Source organism: Dasypus novemcinctus, chromosome 1, assembly GCF_030445035.2.
Source record: "Dasypus novemcinctus isolate mDasNov1 chromosome 1, mDasNov1.1.hap2, whole genome shotgun sequence".
Taxonomy (NCBI): Eukaryota; Metazoa; Chordata; class Mammalia; order Cingulata; family Dasypodidae; genus Dasypus; species Dasypus novemcinctus.
Genome location: NC_080673.1, coordinates 176290333 through 176311276, shown reverse-complemented (window position 1 = coordinate 176311276; position 20944 = coordinate 176290333). Strand labels below are relative to the sequence as shown.

Genomic DNA, 20944 nt, shown 5'->3' with positions numbered 1-20944 from the left:
TGGAGTCAAGAAGGTGAGGGAGAACACTGAACAAATCTTAGGTGCAGGAGGAGATGAATGTGGATGGGGTGGCAAAGTGTGACATGTAACCAAAGACAAAAGCAAACCTTCAACCTTTTCCCTAGTCAAGGAATCTCATTGAGAGGATGAGAAATAAGCAGATATTTGAATTAGGGTGGAGCCAAATATTGTGGTTAAGTTATTAGAGTATTCCTTATGGAAGAAAGAGCAAATGCCCCCTTCGAAGTACCTTCAGCAAAGTTGTATGATATGTCTGAGGAATAGAAAGGGGGTCAATGTGGGTTGAAGAGGAGAATAAGGATAGTAAGTCACAAAATCAGAGATATAAGATGGGTGCCTGTTCATAATGAAGCTTGGAGTCAAGTATAAGGACCATGAATTTTATTTAGAATGGTTAAGGGTTCATTAGAGGTTCTGAGTTGAGAAAGGCATGATGATACTTAATATTAAAAAGAAGTGGCCATGGTGGCTGCTGGGGGTAGGGAGTGGGAGGAAGAGATGAGATGTGGGGGCGTTTTCGGGATTTGGAGTTGTGCTGGGTGGTGCTGCAGGGACAGTTACCGAACATTGTATGTCCTCCCATGGCCCACTGGGTGGAATGTGGGAGAGTGTGGGCTATGATGTGGACCATTGACCATGAGGTGCAGCAGTGTTCAGAGATGTATTCACCAAATGTGATGACTGTCTCATGATGATTGAGGAGGTTGTTGTTATGGAGGGAGGAGTGGGGTGCGGGGGGTGGGGGGTGTATGGGGACCTCATATTTTTTTAATGTAATATTAAAAAAATAAAGACAAAAAAAAGAGTAAAAAAATATTAAAAAGAACCAAACACACAAACATCTAAGTGCTCTGTGGGATAAAGCCTGCAGATAGGCAAGGGAGAAAGCCTATTTCAGCAGTCCAAGCAAGAGATGGACGGTTGAGATAGAGAAAATAGAAAATGATATAAAGCCAGCTTTGCTAATGAATATTAGAAGTTGGATATTAAAATGTAAGGATTATTTATAAGATAAGGAAGTGAAAAATATAATTTTACACTCTTGAAATATCTGAGTCAAATTTTAAATGGTGATGAAGTATTTCCAGATGTTATTCCATGGAAAGAAAGACAGCACTACCTAATTAACAAACTCAGAAACATAGTGTACATTTCCTACTTGATTTTCTCCAGGTCCCTCAAAAATAGAAACTCTGATGAAGATAGACAAATTCAGTGGACTCGTTAGCAAATGATAATGGAAATATTAAATTTTTTTCCACTGACATTTATAAAAAGAAGAAAACTAATTGAAGATACAGTTCATGTTTTCAGAAAATATCTACATATTATAAACAAACTCAATAAACCAGTTGTGTCATAAAGTGGAAATTAAGTTTCCAGTTTGATAGCCAAAGCTGTCAAAAGAAGGGCACATAACTAGACTATCTGGAACAATTTTAAGAGAAAATTCTATGCAAGAACTTTGCTTTCTTTAATTATTTGCAGTGAGTGTCATTCATCTTAGATTTTACTAAATAGCACAAATTAGGACATTTTCTAGGTTCTATAAACAATCAGGCATATTCTTACACCCATCCACCCATTCAACATTATCCAATGACCATGGATATTTGCTGAATGTATTTCTCATCTCTGCAGTGGTAAAGGCATATATCTGAAACTTAATTAGGAAATGCTTTGAAATAGCATATTCTATTTATATTGGAGTAATTGGAAAAACTATTATTTTTATAACACAAAAGACAGAAAGGGAGTAGCAAAATGTGTTTCAAATGCTTAATTTTAAGTCTGTGAATTCATAATAACCAAGAACTTTCTTCAGGAAATTTAAAGTGTGGGAGCATGCAATTTTTATACTTTTCTAAAAGCAAAGGCTTTCAGTAGATTTCATATGTTGATAGCAGATGGGCATAAACTAGACTCCTGCTTCTGTCATTTATGAGTTCTGTCACAAAAGGCAAGATATCTAACTTCTCTGAGCCTTAGTTTTCTCAACCATGAAATGGGATTAATAATATTTATTGCAGGAGATTCTTGCAAGAATTAATGAGATGATGTAATACAGTGCTCTGCCTTTTCCACAGGAAGGTTGCAATTCAATGACTGTGGTAAATATATAAATAATGTGGTTTTTTTTCCTTAGGGAAGTTAACTTTCAGCAGTAAAATAAAGAATGAGCTACAGTTTTTATAAGATTTATAATAAATCTACATACATGTATTTAATATCTTTAAAGCCCAATTTTTGCTTATTTTAGAAATAGACCTCCATTTTTATTTTATGAAAACCATAAAACTCAGTAAAATGCCATCATCCAAAAGATGCAGTATAAAATTCATATATTCATTTACTAAAGATTTATTCTTTTATTGGGTTTTAGGTATTGTGTTTGTTGCTAGTGATAGAATGGTATACAGTCATAAAACATACATAAAATATACTTTTGCAAGATTGTTGAGAATAAGTTTCGGAGGCTATTTTTTATAGCTCATTAATTTGTATTATTGCTTTTTATGAATTACATTCTTCTATATGCATCTTCAAGTGACTATCCAGAGAAAACAAAACAAAACAAAACAGTGTTAGGAAGTGTTCCTAATCTATATATACTTGACTTCACAGGTTGATATTCCTCATCCCAAACCTACTAAGTTAGTAAGATTATAGATATATAGATAAATTATCTCCTTTATGGACTGGCATAATGACAAGCCTGGCCCTAATTTCAGCTGAAGAGAGGCATAGCATGATTTGAAGGGTATAGTATTTGTTTGAGCAATCTCACCTTGGTGAATGTATATAAGACTAAGGGTTTTACTCTTTTCCACCATTACTCTTTGAGGTTCTTAGTTAAATCTCCTTTCCCAGAAGATTTTCAACTTCTTGGTTACTTTCTATCATGAAACACTTTTTCTTTAAGATTCCCTTATTGTGTCTGGTTTAATTTCCCTCCAATATATCTGAGGCTTAGTAACTGAAGAACCCATCCTCCTTCTCTTTGCAGTTGGCCTAACTCCTTTGATTTCTTCACCCAGGGCTTTGCTCCTACAAGTAATCAAAGTCTCTCAGATAATACATTACAGTTGAAATAATTTCTGTTGATTGTTGGCACTTATCTTAACTGATACTGAATGTTGACCTCTGTCTTCGGTATTACCCTCAGTCATTCTCTAATTCTTCCACTGGGCAAATGTGAGAATTCCCTAATGTGTTCTGTGGGAAGCTCCCCACTGGCCAAATCTCCAGCTTTTTCTTCATCCCTGACCTTAAGCAACCACCTCCTGCAGTGCAGTCAGTTATATGATGCTGGGGGAATTGTGCCAGCCTTTTGGTGTGAAATAAAAGGGTAGTAGATGTGTATTTCCCAAATCAGATCCACTTACCAGATGGCTAGTACACCCATTGTCAGCTTCAGGGAGTTGTCAACTGCCAGCCTCTCAGAAACTAGTCATTTCTTTCTCCTGAAAGCATTCCCATAATATCACCATTTAAAAAGAATCTTTGTCTCAGGCTTTGCTTCTAGGGAATCCAACATAAGATAAGCAAGCCATGTGGTATAGTCTTCCTAGGTTTTGTGATGTCCACTTGACTCATGGAAAGCTCATGCATCTGATTTTGACTGTTTCCAGGCAAAGCTTGTCTTTTCCCATTGGCCAGTATTCTAGTGCTCTCTGTCATCATAAACCAGTCCAAGTTATACATCAATGCTGTCTGCCTGGCCCCTGAAGGAATTTAAATTCTTAACCTACAGATAACTTGCATGCCATTCTAAAGACTTATGGCTCTTTTTCCATAGTCACCTCAGAAATATGTGACAATGAGGGATCATGGAAAGCAAATAGTTTTGTATACTTAGCATGTTGCAGGCCCTATGTTAAGCAATTTACATATAACACTTTATTAATTCTCACAATTGTCTCATGAGACTAATATTATCTATTGGTCATTTAAGATTGGGGCAATAACCAAAACCACAAATGGAGGATTCGGGATTCAAAATAAGGTGAAGAGACACAAGGATCCAGAAAAATAACTTTGAAGTGAATAGTCAACAAGAAACTCAATATGAACTACCATCACAGTTTTACTGGAAAAAGTACAATTCAAATTTGAGATACTTCTGAAAAAAGAGTACACCTGTGGAGGATACTGTGTTCTGGGTTTCACACTTTAAGAAATATATGTCAAGTTGAAAGTAGACAAACCAGGATAATGACACTTCAAATTATTCAAATTATGTCAGAGGTAAAGCAGTAACTGCTCTGAAGAAATATAGCCTATAGAATAGAAGTTTAGGATGGAAGATTTGGATTGATATGATCAAAATCTTCAGATTTTATGTAACTATCACTTCCAGTTTAATACAATTTGTTATATTTGTCTTGAAGGGATTGACTTCAGAAAGATTTCAGTTTAGGCTGAAGAATCTATCACAAGGTGGATGTTTTAGTTTGCCACAGGGTTGGTGATTCAAAGTACCAAAAATGGGTTGGCTTTTATAATGAGGATTTTATTTAGGGTAAAAGCTGACAGCGCTTAGGTCATTAAATGTCCGAATCAAGGCATCAGCAGAGATGCTTTTGTACCACAGTCAGCTAGTGATAATCCCAGCATCCTGCCACATGGAGAGCAGGCTCATGGCAGGGCTTGTCTCCTTAGTCTTGAACTACAACTTGGGCCCAGTCCCTCAGGGGCCTCTTTCCGTGCCTCTGTGCTCTCTGATTCCAGATTCCAGAACTCTTTCAGCTTCTCTGGGCTTCTTTGCCTTTCTGCAGCAGTAGGAGAGCCTGGAGTCCTCTCTCTCACGTGACAAGGTCAAAATGGCAGAGCTGCTTTTTCCGTGCCTCTTCATTTGTTTCTCCATTTATAAAAGGCCCAGTAAGAGGGTGGAGACCTAACCTGTGTCATGCCTCACTGATGTGGTCTAATCAAAAGGGCCTCACTCCCATAGGAATGGATTAGATCAAGAGCATAATCTTTTTCTTTTTGGGATCCATAAAATAATTTCAAACTGTTCACTTTGGGACCTGTATTCTTTGGTATGGTAGAGAGAATAATGCCCCCATCACCACCATGATTTCCATGTCCTAATCCTCAGAACCTGTAAATATGTTATACTTTGATGATGTGATGAAGTTAAAGGATCTTGAGACAGGAAGATTATCTTCAATTATCCAGATGAGTCAATATAATCACAAGGGTCCTCTTAAGAGGGAAAGGGGTTGTGATGTTGGAATCAGAGGTCAGAGTTTTACAAGGCCATGAACAACAGAATGAGGGCATCCTCTAGAACAGGTGGTCCGTGGAAAGCTTTCAGGGGTCTGTGAGCTTGAACTGAAAAAAAATCAACTTATTATCTTTGTTTTCTCTGACCTCTAACTGAAATCTAGCATTTCCTTCACTTAAAAATGCATGTAGTAAATAAATTACAGTAGTATTCATTTCACCTAATTTTGTGAAGAGGTCTGTGGAACAAAAAAGGTTAAGAATCCTTGCTCTAGAACCTAGAAAAAGTCAGGCAACAGGTTCTCCCATAGGGACTCCTGAAGGAACACAGCTCTGCCAATACCTTGATTTTAGGAGTTCAGATTTCCAGAAGTAGAAGATAATAAACTTGTGTTGTTTGAAGCCACTAACTTTGCAGTAATTTGTTATAACAGAAATAGGCAGCTAATGCAGATGGCTTCTAATTAAAGATGAATGGCAGGATCAGATGAAAGGATAGATTTGATGTCCTTTAAGGTTCCTTGTAACTTTTATAACCTGGAGATTTTCTTTAGACATCAAAAAACAAACAAACAAAAACATTAGGACTTGAGTCCCCACCCCAGAGTCATAAAACACTATGGCATTGAGCTGTATTTTCTAAAGTATGGTCTTCATAGTTTCACAATTCTGTGTGCTATCTGAACTGTTTTTAATTTGAGTAATTATTTGAAAAAAATATTTCCTCCTTAATTAGTCTGAAAACCCCATGGGATAGAGTTTCTGGTCATTTTGTTCAATACAATGTCTCTTGTACAGTATTCAAAGTATGCTAAACAATATGAATTTGTTGAGGAACTGAATGGATACCTGTTTATAAAACTCATAAAAACAGTTTATTTTAAAGGACTAACATGGAAATAAATAAGAATTTAAAGAACATAGACTTCTAGAAGGGAAAGAGAGGTTTTAAAAAGTTGAAAAAGGACCAACAGATATAATCAAATGTAATCTCCTTCAAGGTCACATGCCCTCCATGCTATGGATTTTCCTTCTTGCCTCACTGGTGCTGTTCCATAGATGGACATACTGGCATTACATTGAGTCGTTATACTATATTATCTCCTATAAAACTCACAGCAACATCATTGAACTGCCCCTATCTCCTAAGATTCAGAGGGGTTCAGTGACTTGGCCAAAGAAAACAACTTACTAGTGACGGAGCTGAGGTTCAGCCCCAATTAGAGTATGGCTTCAGAGTTTGGACCCATAAGCATTCAGTATTTTGCTTTCCACATTCCTCTTCAGGTCATGCTCTCCCTTGTTTCTGTTAGCAGCACAATTTAGCAAGGAAATTGTGACATTCTGGTTCAGAGTGATTACCATGCATAAAGGCGACAGAATTAGACATGTGACGGTCAATCCATCTATTCTAAATAATCCCTCTGGTAAACCCTGGGAGAAGAGACACACATTCCAAGTTTTCTCATTTATGTTATAGACCTTCTACCAACAGACTTTGCCCCTCAATTCCAGCTTTCTACTAAGTTATACCTACATTTCTTAAAATATATTTTCTTTAAAATATATTTAAAATATATTCATATATGAACACACACAAACAATAAATGTATAGTAAAGATTGTGAATTTACAAAATAAGAATATTGAACATCATACAAGGGTCTCATACAACACCCCAGTTTGCATTGTTGTTAAACATTTGTTACAAACTATGTAAGAGCATTGTCAAAATATTACTACCAACTATAGTCCCTATCTTACATTTTGTGTATTTTTCCCCCATCCCACTCTATTTTTAAAAAATATATTTTTATTACAGAGGTTGTGTACATATGTTTTTATTACATAAGAAAATAAAGTGAAGAAAACTTAGTCATGGTTGCTAGGCAAAGGGGAGGTAAGTTTCAGACAAGAGGTTTCAATTTACTCACCTGTGGAATTTTTAAACACATTCCATTTGTAATCAATGCAGTCAGATAAAGAAATTTACCAAGATAGAAAGCCATTTGGGACAGAAAATAATTTGGGGTATTTTAATGTGTGAATTTGATTGTTAAGGATGTGTCAAGTTGAATACTACTAACACTTATGAAACTACTTAATCACAATTCCTGATTTTCCCATATATTTCTCAAATTTGAGGTGGAGAGATTTTGTCCTTCTTTGTCATATAGGATATTTTTTGTGTGTTTGTGGTAGGAGATGTGGTAATTCAGGGCTTTAATACAAAACTTACACTTATATAATTGTGTGTTTTTGTGTGTTTGTGTTCCAGTTTGAATCTAAGTGATGCTTTCATGTAGGTTTAGATATGTTAAGGGAATGTGTGGTAGAGTATTGTTGGTTTGAGATGCAGAAGTCAAATGTCTTGTGGGATGGTATTGGTGGGTACAATAGTAGTTATGATCATAAGTGTTTCACTTGGTGAAGGGCTATCAATGAAGCTTTTAAATAAAGGGCAAATGATCAATATGATAGTGAACAAGTACTACGTAAAGAGAGACACAGTTCAAATATAATGGGCCAGGAATTAGAGATCAGAATAAATTTTGAATTCAATGCGGTGTTTGTCACTCATATGTGCTCTATTTCATGAAAGTTGCACCTATATCTTCATGAATCAGTCAGCTAAAGGGGTGCTGATGCAAAATACCAGAAATCTGCTGAGTGTTATAAAGGGTATTTATTTGGGGTAGGAGCTTACAGTTACCAGGCCATAAAGCATAAGTTACTTCCCTCACCAAAGTCTATTTCCACCTGTTGGGGCAAGATGGCTGCTGATGTCTGTGAGGGTTCAGGCTTTCTAGGTTCCTCTGGACTCAGTTTCTCTGTTTCCTCCACAAGGTCAGCTGTAGACTATGAGGCTCTCTAGGCTTTGCCTCTCTACACAGGTCAGCTCTAGACTATCAGGAAAACAGCTCTGTCTCTTTCCCCAGGGCTCCAGCTTAAGGTTTCAGCATCAAACTCCACATTAAAACTCCAACATTAAGAACCCTCAACTCTGTTCTTTGCCATGCCTTTTATCTGTGAGTCCCCACCCACTAAGGAGTGGGGACTTAATGCCCTAATCATAACTCAATCATGCTCAGGTACTGATCAGATTACAAACATAATCCAATATCTATTTTTGGAATTCATAGCCATATCAAACTGCTACACAGCATCAATAAATGTATGGTAAATTGCAAATGATTGAAGGCAAGTTGATATGGACAAATAGTTTCACAAAGCATAATAATTGTGAAACACCAGAAAGTTAAATGAATTATCTTCACTTCTCTTTGGAACAGAGCAGACTTGATCCATAATACTATATCACCTGCTTTCCATTTTAAGTATGGAATATCTGAGGATCACAGAGGGTCTGTGACTTCCCGAAAATCAATCAGATAGGTGGTGGGTTTCAGTTCCATGTTGAGTCTGACTCCAAATTTGGGGCAAATAACCACAGTTCAGTGTAACTCCAGCCTTATCAGTAATGTCCGTATATGTAGTCAGAATGAGGAATATAGGCCTTAGATGAACCCTGCCATCACATATGGCACAGAAATTGCATTAGCTATCAACTGCTTCAAAATCAGAGGGACACACTCCTGATAGTGTCAGCAGGGAGGAAGGAAAGACTTCTTTTCCCAAATGTCAGCAATTTCTTAATGTCTGGTTCTAGAAACAGTCTTGAGACAACTTTGTCAGTGGAAGGTTTGGTGTTTGTTGGAGACTATGGGCATGTGTGCAGAAAGACTTGTGAGACAACTCTGAGTGGTGTGAATTGTGTGTGCAATATTAAATTTGACAAACATAAAAGAAGGTTGGATATGACAACTTTTCTAGAGTGAGTATCCTAGAAACAATTGTCCAATCTATGGTGTTTGCTTTTTTCCCCATAGTCTAATATGAATTGTCATTCAGGAACCCTTTTTATCTGTCAAATATACAATATTATTGTTGTCACTTGGGATAAATCACATGGTTATATTTTAGACTACAAGTTTCTTTAAAACTTTGAATATTGGTTAGAAAATTATTGCTCAAACTCAAAATGTATCCCATTCTAGATGTTCTACCAGGATTAATTTGTTCTTATTCCTGTGAATTTGAGAAGTACTCTGTGACATTTTTTATGGGTGACAGATTTTTTATTTCATGGGTGAAAGAAGGAAATGAAAATATATACATTGAGTTCTATCCTGTTATTGATAAATGAAAAAATTCTGTCAAGTAACCATTTGACCTAAATAAATGGCTTGACCATTTTTTAAAATTATATCTTTTCCCTGAAATAAATGTTTAGCACAATGTAGAATATATGTATAGGCACACTTCATTTGCTTTGGCCTTAACAAAATGAAAAATGTGAATTTTATGAATGTCAGAGTGTCAAATAAATTGGTACATTTGGTACATTTGGTACTTTATGTAAAAACCAATTTGAAAGCTGAGAAAAAGAGATGTTAAAGAGAGAGCTAGAGCCAGGTCTACTTATCAGATCTTAGTCAAATCCTGATTTGAGCCTTCATTCATAATATGATAATAAAGGAGAATAATAGTGGCAGTTCAAGACTCTCTTGCTTGCTATGGAATTAACTTGGACTAAAATTGGGTGATCCCAAAATCTGTAAAAGAACACTTTTATTAAGTCCTGCTATGGGGTTGTAAAATAGACTCATAGGTAGGAACAAAATTCATGCATATTTAAAATAATTACAAATCAACCAAAGTTACATACCTTAACTCATGAAATAGTGTATCAATACCCTAGTGCTGGGAAAGTATGTATACATTTTTACATTGATTGGAAATGTATGTATACAGATATTACATTAGATTGCCACAGGACTGCTAGCACAAAGTACCAGTAATAGGTTGGTTTTTTCAATGGGAAATTTGTTAGAGATAAAATCTTACAGTTCTGAGGTTGTGAAAATATCCAAATAGAAGCATCATCAGAGATGTTTTCTCATCAAAGTCAGCTACTGGTTTCCTGGCATCCTTCCATGTGGGAAGCTGCCTCTGGCACTGGTATTGTATTGGCCATCTTGTTACTAAACGCTGTTTTTAGATACTAACCCAGTTAAGTTTCTATCTCCCCATCCTCGCTGAAGTAATTAAGTTTCTATCCTCACCCACTCCCCCGGGCTCCAATTGGGCACTCCCTAAAGAGCGTGAAAGTCTTTCCATGGACATTGCCAAACAACGATCTGCACATGTGTGTGGTGCGAAAATCAAAATCTAGTTACTCAATCATTTACTGACACATGTGCTGTCATCAGTATGTACCACCTCCTTCATCCCTGGCTATAAATACCCCTGATTGACCCTCAAAAAACGAGACATGATCAGAATCCTGTCTTGTCTCCATTCTTTGTGTCTCTTGTCCCTTTCATTCCCACTCCTTCCCTCAGGTCTTGGTTCAATGGACTCGCGGGTCGGGTCAAGTGGCGCCTGAACAGGGACCTGAGTATGAGGGATGAAGTGAGGAACGCTGATTGAGGAGCCGGCCAGGACGCGAGAATCTGGAGGACACCACGAGGGAACCTGCCTCATGGTTGGAGCCTCGGTAAGTGATCGGCTATCATGGGGCAAGAAATGAGCCAGCATGAGACATTTGTAGAAGGTCTCCAAGAGGCATTAAAGACACGAGGAGTAAAGGTGAAAGTAAAACAGTTATTGAGGTTTTTTGAGTTTTTGAAGCAAGTATGTCCATGGTTTCCTCAAGAAGGAACTATTGATGAGAAAAGATGGAAAAGAGTAGGAGATGCTTTACAGGACTTTTGCAAAACTTTTGGCCCTGAAAGAATCCCAGTAACTGCATTCTCATATTGGAATCTCATTAATGATATTTTAAGTGTTCGCCATAGGGACACGGTGGTGGCAAATGTTATTAAGAAGGGTGAGGAAATTTTACAAGAAGGGCAGGGGCTGGAGGCTCTAGCCGCCAGCTCTAAGAAATCACCAGACTGCCCAAAGTCCAACCCACCTGACGCATCCGGAGTGTCCAGTCCGGAGGAGGACTTGATCTCACTAGATAGCAAGGAGGACAGGAAGCCTACCACCAGGCCAAAGCAGCCATTAACCCATGCAAACAAAAGATCCTGTAAGGAGGATAAAAATAAAGGAAAAACTAAAGCCACATCTAGTAGGAACCCGTACCCTGACCTCAGAAAATTAAAAGTGGAAACTGATGATGAATCTTCTAATATAGAATCAGGTGAATCCAAGGAGGAGATGGTAAAGTCTCGACCTCCGCCATACATTCCCTATCCTGCAGCCCCACCTATAGTTATGCCGGTAGTTGACCCAAGGAAGGAGTTATTAGAAAAAATAGAGAAACTAAAAGAACAAATCCAATTAGAAGAACAACATCAGGAGCTTATATCTCAGCTAGAAAGGTTAAAGACCGGAAAAACTGGTAACGCTAATAAAACTCCTGAGCCCTCTGTTAGACCACTTAGACGAGGAGCGATTTTAAAAAATACTCCAGCTTCTAACACTCTAGTTGATCTAGGAGAGCCAAAAGCGTTTCCTGTAACAGAAACCAAAGATGATCAGAATCAAACTTGGAGGCACCACCATGGTTTTGACTTGAAGGTTATCAAAGAAATGAAAACCGCTGTTGCGCAATATGGAGCTACTGCTCCTTATACCATGGCCATCCTCAAGGCTATAGCAGAAAATTGGCTCACTCCTACCGATTGGCATACTATCGCCCGCACTACCCTGTATGGAGGAGATTATTTGTTATGGAAATCAGAATATGTTGAGCTTTGCAAAGACACGGCCAGGCGCAATGCGCAGGCAGGCAATGGGTGGAACCTTGACATGCTTATAGGTGAAGGAAATTATACCACTAATGAAAATCAAATGCAGTATGATGCAGGACTTTTTGCTCAAATTCAAACTGCAGGCACTAGAGCGTGGAGAAAATTGCCTGCCAAAGGGGACCTTACCTCTTCTCTTACTAGCATAAAGCAGGGACCGGATGAACCTTTTGCCGATTTCGTACATCGGCTTATAACCGCCGCAGGGAGAATATTTGGAAATGCTGAGGCAGGCACTGAATTTGTAAAGCAATTAGCTTATGAAAATGCAAATACCGCCTGCCAAGCCGCAATTAGACCATATAGAAAAAAGACAGACCTATCTGGTTACATCAGGCTATGCGCTGATATAGGAGTTGCGTATCAGCAGGGTCTGGCCATGGCAGCGGCATTACAAGGATTTACAGTGAAACAATATTTGGCTCAGCAAAGAAGGGAAAATGTTTTACTTGTGGACAAGAGGGACACTTTGCCAGAAATTGTAAGGGCCAAAAAACTCCAAGAGGAGGAGGTGTGAATCCTGGGCTATGCCCCAGGTGTCACCGAGGAAAGCACTGGACTAACAAATGTAAATCAAAAACTGACGCCCAGGGTCAATCCTTACCTCCCGCCCAGGGAAACGGGAACCGGGGCCAGCCCCAGGCCCCCAAACCCAAACAAGTTTATGGGGCAGTCAACTTCGTTCCAGCCAACAGCAATCCATTTCAGACCTCTGTAGAGCCACCCCAGGGAGCGCAGGACTGGACCTCTGTGCCACCACCCACACTGTATTAACACCTCAGATGGGGGTACAAGCCTTACCAACAGGCGTGTATGTTCCCCTGCCACATAATACTTCTGATCTACTAATTGGATGAAGTAGCTCCACTATTAATGGGCTTCAAATTTCTCCTGGCGTTATCGATAATGATTATACCGGGGAAATAAAAATTATAGCATCCTCCCCACAAAATATTTCCACCATTCCCTCAGGAGAAAGGATTGCTCAACTATTACTGCTCCCATTAATTAACACCAACAATCAGGTGAAGAGCTCTAAGAGCGGCTCAGGAGGGTTCGGTTCCTCTGATGTATACTGGGCACAGGCTATTTCAGCCAATAAACCCATGATGACCCTGTGGCTCAACAGGAGACAGTTTAGTGGATTAGTGGATACCGGAGCAGACGTTACTATCCTGAAAAGAGAAGATTGGCCGCCCAATTGGCCTCTCTCTCCCACCTTAACTAATTTAAAGGGCATAAATCATAGTAAAAATCCCAAAAAAAGCTCAAAACTACTAACCTGGAAGGATAAAGAAGGGAATCAAGGAACTATACAACCTTATGTAATACCAGGGCTCCCCATTAGCCTTTGGGAAAGGGATTTGCTTTCTCAAATCAGGCTTCTCATGTGTAGTACCAATGATATAGTCATAGCTAAAATGCTTTCGCAAGGGTTTAAACTGGGAAAAGGTTTAGGAAAATCCGAATCAGGAATTGCTCAACCCCTATCTATAAAGGGACAAAATATCAAAAGGGGCCTGGGAAATTTAGCCTAGGGGTCGTTGATCTTCCTGTACCCCATGCAGACAAAATCACCTGGCTTTCAGATGAACCTGTATGGGTTGATCAATGGCCTCTATCCTCAGACAAGCTACAGGCTGCCCAGCGGTTAGTACAGGAACAGCTAGCGGCAGGACATATCACAGAGAGTGACTCTCCCTGGAACACTCCTATTTTTGTCATTAAAAAGAAATCTGGGAAATGGCGATTATTGCAGGACTTAAGAGCAGTGAACAAAACAATAATACCTATGGGAGCTTTGTAGCCTGGTCTTCCAACCCCTGTAGCCATCCCCCTTGGACATTATAAAATTATCATAGATCTAAAAGATTGCTTCTTTACTACCCCATTACACCTGGCTGATCAAAAGTGCTTTGCGTTTAGCCACCCCTCTGTGAATTTCAAAGAACCTATGAGGAGATATCACTGGAAGGTCTTACCCCAAGGCATGACAAATAGCCCTACCTTACGTCAAAAATTTGTGGCTACTGCCATAAGGGAAGTAAGAGCAATATGGAGGGACCTTTATGTCATCCACTACATGGATGACATTTTGATGGCTGGTAAAAATGGACAAGATGTCCTAAATTGTTACCATGATATGGAAAAAGCCTTAAAGGCACACGGGCTTCAAATTGCCCCTGATAAGATACAGTTACAAGACCCTTACACCTACCTGGGTTTCCATATGGCAGGAAATAAAATAACTACTCAGAAGGCCAACCTCAGACTAGATAGACTAAAAACGCTAAATGACTTCCAAAAGCTCTTAGGCGACATAAATTGGCTCCGTCCCTACATAAAACTAACCACCGGAGACTTAAAACCCCTATTTAACATATTGCAAGGAGACTCTAACCCCAACTCTCCTAGGAGTATTACTCAGGAAGGACGCCAAGTCCTAAAGATGGTTGAACAAGCTATACAATCACAATTTGTCACTACCATGGACTATAGCCAACCCTTGTTTTTTGTCATATGTAAAACTTCTCTTACTCCCACAGCGGTATTCTGGCAAACAGCCCCCATAATGTGGGTGCATTTACCCGCGTCACCCGCTAAGGTAATTTATCCTTACTACCAAGCTGTTGTAGATATTGTCTGCCTGGGGAGAGAAAAAGGCAAACGTTGTTTTGGTAAGGAACCCAATACCGTTATTCAGCCATATACTAAGGAACAAATCAGCTGTCTGTTGCAGACAACTGACAGCTGGCCTATTGCTTGTGCATCTTATGCTGGACAAATAGACAACCATTACCCCAATGATAAGCTACTACAATTTTTGAGTATGCATGACTTCATTTTTCCCTTGGCCACTGCTCTTCAACCCATCACTGGAGCCCTGTCAGTATTTACTGACGGGTCCTCCTCAGGAATGGCTGCTTACGTCTTTAATGACAAAACTGTCAGTTTCAAACTCATTCCAAATCTGCACAGCTTACAGAACTATAAGCTGTCATACCTGTGTTCTCTGCATTCCGAAGTGCCTCTTTTAACCTCTTCACGGATAGTGCTTATATAGCTCAGTCGGTCCCTTTACTTGAAACGGCTGCTCAAATAAAAAATGTCTCGGAGGCGGCTATTTTGTTCACTCAACTGCAATCTCTTATTCATAAAAGGAATCACCCCTTTTTTTATTGGTCACCTCAAAGCTCATTCCAATCTTCTGGGTCCCCTCACCCAAGGAAACCATTTGGCTGATCAGGCCACTCGGCTACTGTGCTATGTTAACCAGGGCATGCATGACAACTCGAATAACCTTAACAAAGCTGTTAAAGCCCACCAGTTACATCATTAATGCACATACTTTAAGGCTTATGTTCAGAATTACCAGAGAACAAGCTTGTCAGATTGTTAAAGGATGCCCTTCCCGTGTAACCCTTTTACCTACACCTCATTTAGGAGTAAACCCCCGCGGTCTGATATCTAATGCCCTCTGGCAAATGGATGTAACTCATATTCCTGAATTTGGTAATCTGAAATATGTGCACGTTACAGTTGATACCTTTAGCGGCTTTATCTTCGCCACCCCATAAACAGGGGAAGCAGGAAGAAACGTTATCGCACATGTGTTAACTGCCATGTCAGTATTAGGAGCCCCACAATAGATAAAGACAGATAATGGCCCTGGATATACTGGCCATATATTCACCACATTTTGCCAGCATTTAGGCATAAAACACATCACAGCCATTCCATATAACTCCCAAGGGCAAGGTATAGTCAAAAGAGCACATCTGTCTCTAAAAAATACCATCAAAAAAATAAAAAAGGGGGAGTGGTATCCTGTCAGAGGATCCCCCAAAAATCTATTATCCCACTCTCTTTTCATTTTAAATTTTTTAAGCTTAGACCAAAAGGGACACTCTGCAGCCGAGCGCTTCTGGCACTCTAACCCTGGCACTAACCATGCTACAGTTCTGTGGAAAGACCCAATGGATAATACCTGGCATGGACCCGATCCCATCCTAATATGGGGCAGAGGATCAGTTTGTGTCTATTCAAAAGAACTAGATGCAGCCAGGTTGCTGCCGGAAGATTGGTAAAACAAATAGATAATAACAATCTATTCAGGGTAGAGAACTCTCCCTGAGATGAATACTGCTTTCTTGCAGGAGAGTAACCAACGCTAAAACCCATGCAGCTGTGCAGCCCCCCTGGAATCCTTCTATGCAGCTTCGTCACCATCGTTGGAGCCCTTCTGTTATATGCCGGCACTCCGAGTGGCTGGACCACGCTGGACAGATCCCTTCTACTTACTTTCTTTGTAACGTATATTTGCCTTTTTCTCGCTATCGCCTGCTGTGTATAACCCACCCTCCATGTGCCTGAAAATCTGGGCACTAAGCTGTCTTCTAGGTATTTCTCAGGGAGGTTTTGGGCCTCCTCCCAACCGTCAAATGCTAATAGAAGCCCTCTATGGTAAACCTTGTGATTGCGGAAGGGGGCAGGTTGCTGTTCCGCCCTCTGTGTATACACAAGAGGTGCACTGCGGCACTAAGGTAGCTTACTTTTGAGGCTCCGGACAGTAGCACTGGAGGATACGCAAACCAACAGTGGGTCTGCAGAAACACCCCAAAGGTGATTCCCTCCATAGGCGGTTGTCCAGGACATTGCCCCTGTACGTCTATATACCCATCTATGCACAGCACTTGTTACACTGAGGTCCAAACATGCTCCATAAACAATAAAACCTATTACACTGCCATCCTAGATCGGCAGAAGCATGGCATCGCTGGAGGAGATTGGAGCCTCAATCCAGTTGTCGTGGGGGACAGTAAATTAACCCAGTCTTCCTGCCAGGGCCAGGTGGGAGAACCAGTTTGCTGCAATCAAGTCCCTCCTGTAGATGTCTTGGACGGAGGGGGCCCACAAGACCAAGTCCGGCAAATAATGATCCATGAGAGAATCAAAGAAATCATAAAGAGCTCATTTCCTCAAATTAAATATCATCCCTTAGCTTTACCTAAGACTGGGGACTTGAATATAGATGCTCAAACTTTCGATATCCTTGAAGCTACCTTTAAATTGCTCAATGAATCCCAACCTTATACTGCACAGGACTGCTGGCTATGCTTACATATAGGGACCCCTGTACCTCTAGCTTTAACTACAGCTAAGAATTCCTATTTTCCTAATAATACCTGTACCATTATTCCGCCCATTAGAGCACAACCTATCTTTACTTATGCTGACACTTGCTTGCACTCTCCATCTACCAATGAGAGTGGTGAGATTCACTTAGGACATCTCACTTTCGCCCATTGTAACTCAACATCCAATATGTCTGACGCCCTTTGCGCAGACAATAGCTCAGTATTGGTTTGTGGCGGTAATCTTGCTTATACCTTCTTGCCGTCTAACTGGACGGGGACATGCACTCTTGCTATCCTCCTCCCCGATGTTAATGTTATTAACGGAACTGAACCTGTACCTATTCCCAACATGGACTATATTGCCAGCCGCTCTAGAAGGGCTGTGCAGTTGATCCCACTTTTTGTTACATTAGGCATTTCCAGAGCCCTGGCCACTGGTACGGCAGGGTTGGGAATTTCTCTTACTCAATATAAAAAATTATCTAAGCAATTAATTGATGATGTCCAAGCTTTGTCGAGCACTATACAAGATATTCAAGATCAAATAGACTCTCTAGCTGAGGTAGTATTGCAGAACAGGAGAGGGTTAGATCTGCTTATAGCAGAACATGGAGGAATATGCTTGGCTCTACAGGAACAGTGCTGCTTTTATGCCAACAAGTCTGGCATTGTTCAAGATAAAGTTAAGAAGCTTCAAGAAGACCTGGAGAAAAGAAGAAAGGAGTTGGCCGACAACCCCTTGTGGAATGGACTTCATGGATTGTTACCCTATATATGCCCCCTCTTGGGACCTCTGCTTGGCTTATTAATACCTCTATCACTAGGACCTATTCTCTTTAACAAGATATGGCCTTTTTAAAGCAACAACTGGATGCCATAAAAATGCAGCCCATCCAGGTCCATTATCATAGACTGGACATGGCCAACTACGACGAGGGGTCTGACCACTACTTGCAAATGGATCCAGCCAGTAGGCCTGATCCAAGACCATGAATATCTTGTCAGAATCTTCTGAGGCGCTGGACTGGTTAGTCAATGATGGGCAACTGGGCAAGTCATTCTTACGATAACCACCACCTAAGACAGAGACGTGGCCTTTCGCTGCCACGATTCTCAATGACGGGTAAGGTCTAATGCGATCGTCTGTTTGCCAGCCCTGACCTAAGAAAGGCACAGTCCCCCCAGAACGGGCCATCTTGTCAGTCTTCCTTTTCTGCTAAAAATATTAAAGAAAAGGGGGACCTGTGGGAAGCTGCCTCTGGCACTGGTATTGTATTGGCGATCTTGTTACTAAACGTTATTTTTAGATACTACCCAGTTAAGTTTCTATCTCCCCATCCTCGCTGAAGTAATTAAGTGTCTATCCTCACGCCACTCCCCCGGGCTCCGATTGGGCACTCCCTAAAGAGCTCGAAAGTCTTTCCACGGATGTTGCCAAACAACCATCTGCACATGCGTGTGGCGCAAAAATCAAAATCTAGTTACCCAATCATTTACCGACACATGTGCTGTCATCAGTATATACCACCTCCTTCATCCTTGGCTATAAATACCCCTGATTGACCCTCAATAAACGAGACTTGATCAGAATCCTGTCTTGTCTCTATTATTTGTGTCTCTTGTCCCTTTCATTCCTGCTCCCTCCCTGAGGTCTTGGTTCAGCTGACTCGCGGGTTGGGTCACTTCCACATGGCAAGGCAAGATGGCAGCTGATCTCTGCCAAGGTCCCTGCCTTCTCCTCAAGGCTTAACATCTCCCAGAGCTCAGCTGTGTGTGATCAGTCTTGTGGCTTATCTCTTTCTGGACCTAGTCTCTCAGCCTCAGCTGCTCCCTCTCCTCGAGTCCAGCTGTGGGCCATCAGGCATATGGCTCTTCTCCTCAGAGTTGACCTGCTCCATAGGCCTGGCCTCTTGGGGGCTTTTTGCTACAGCTTTAGCTACTAGTGATCCTCCAGTCCTTTTTCATAAGGCAGGGTCAAAATGTGGTTTCCTTTTTCCGTGTCCCTCTGTGCGTTTTCAGTTTATATAAGACCCAGAAGAGGGCAGAGACCTAACCTGTGTCATGCCTCATTTACATAGCCCAATCAAAAGCAACCTAATCAAGTGATCTAATAAAGGTCCCTTAACTGAATCTAATAAAAAGGCCCCATCTGCATTGCATTTACAGGCAAAGAAATGGATTAGCTTAAGAACCTAATTTTCTGAGGTCCATAAAATACAAACCAGGACAGACATATACATGAACCCACAAATATATGGAAGTAATAGGTAAAGTAATTCAGAGAATGGACTGTGGAGAACTCAGGCTCTGCCACTTACTAAATATGTAACATTGGATGTTACTTAATTTTCTATGTATCAATTTTCTTTTGTAAGGTAGGAATTATAGTAATAACCACTTTATAATTTGTGAAAAAGATTAAATACAAAATGCTTAGAAAATACCTAGCACATAGTAAACATTTATTTATTTTTTATTTATTTTGAATTAATCTTTATTTTGCACAGAGCAACTATTTTTTTTCAAGAATTTTAGAAACATGTTTACTTAGCATGAGATTCAAAAGCTAAAACCGGACACAGTGAAAAGTAATTTTCCTTAAACCCCTGACTTTCAGACACTAAGTTCCCCTCCCAAGAAGGAATCACTGTTTGGGGTCTTTAATATTTTTTTATTTTAATTTAATTTAATTTAATTTTTATTTTTCTATTTCTGGAGAAGACCCCTAGTTGAAGCTACAAGAAATTAAAAAGGTGTTTTTTGACTGAGACATGTGCTTCCTATTCTGGCATCACACAAGACAGTAAAGTCCAAGGAATGACAAAAGAAATTAAAGTTCATGATTTTTTTAGGTTCACGGGCCCTTAAGTAGCTGCTGCACATGCAGAAGTTCACAGCTTGGTATTTGAACTGTGTAACTCAAAGTCTCTGACAAGGGTAGTGCTTTATTTAATTAGCAATTGCCTTACCCTAGCTCTCAATGATATACTGCTAATCTTTTAAATGAGGAAAGGGAAGTTTTACCCTGTTGTAATACTGATCAAGGCAAAATTCGCCATTTCTACTCTCAGTTTTAGCCATTATCTATGTGATGGCTTGAAGCTTTGTATGGACTTCAGAAAATTGTGTTCTTAAAGCTAATCCATTCCTGTGGTGTAAAGCTATTATAAGTAGGACCTATTGATTAGATTACTTCAGTTAAGGCATGGACTAAGCTTGGTCTTAATCCTCTTACTGGAGTTCTTTATAAATGAGATGAATATGGAGAAAAAGAGAGAGAAAGCCAAGGAAGCAAGAAGCAGGAAGAAAGGAAACCTGGAAAAGAAAGGAGGAACAGATATCTCCATGTGCCTTGCTGTATGACAGAGGAGTCCAGGATCACCAGCAGTCAGTCTTCAGGAAGAATGGAAAAAGACCTTGGATGAAAGGGGGAAAAGGTAAAGATAAATGAGTTTATATGGCTAAGAGACTTCAAAGTGAGTCGGGAGGTCATCCCAGAGGTAATGCTTATGCCTGTCTCAGCAGGTTCTCATAGACTGCCGAAGTAGATAGTACCCCAAATAGAGAAGCTCCTTAGGGCTCTGGAGGCACTCAGCTCCTACAGTCATTGCAGATAGCTCTGGAGTTTGGTGCCTCACCAATGGGCCCTATTTTGGAATGTGTGCTCCCAAGTGTGACAGAGTTGGAATTAGATGTGACTTCTCTCCATGTGCTTCTTCTGTTCCTTCTATTTAAA

General features: G+C 40.1%; 1 protein-coding gene across 1 annotated transcript; it reads left to right on the top strand.

Moving 5' to 3' along the window:
• Positions 1-16753: 16753 nt before the first annotated feature.
• LOC139438626 (syncytin-1-like) lies at positions 16754-18067 on the top strand. Its single transcript, XM_071213695.1, has one exon. The coding sequence runs from the start codon at positions 16754-16756 to the stop codon at positions 18065-18067; it is 1314 nt and encodes a 437-aa protein (XP_071069796.1).
• The last annotated feature ends 2877 nt before the right edge of the window (positions 18068-20944 follow it).

Bases quoted from the DNA above. Each gene is read 5' to 3' on its own strand.
- LOC139438626 (XM_071213695.1), top strand. From the start codon at position 16,754: ATGCACAGCACTTGTTACACTGAGGTCCAAACATGCTCCATAAACAAT.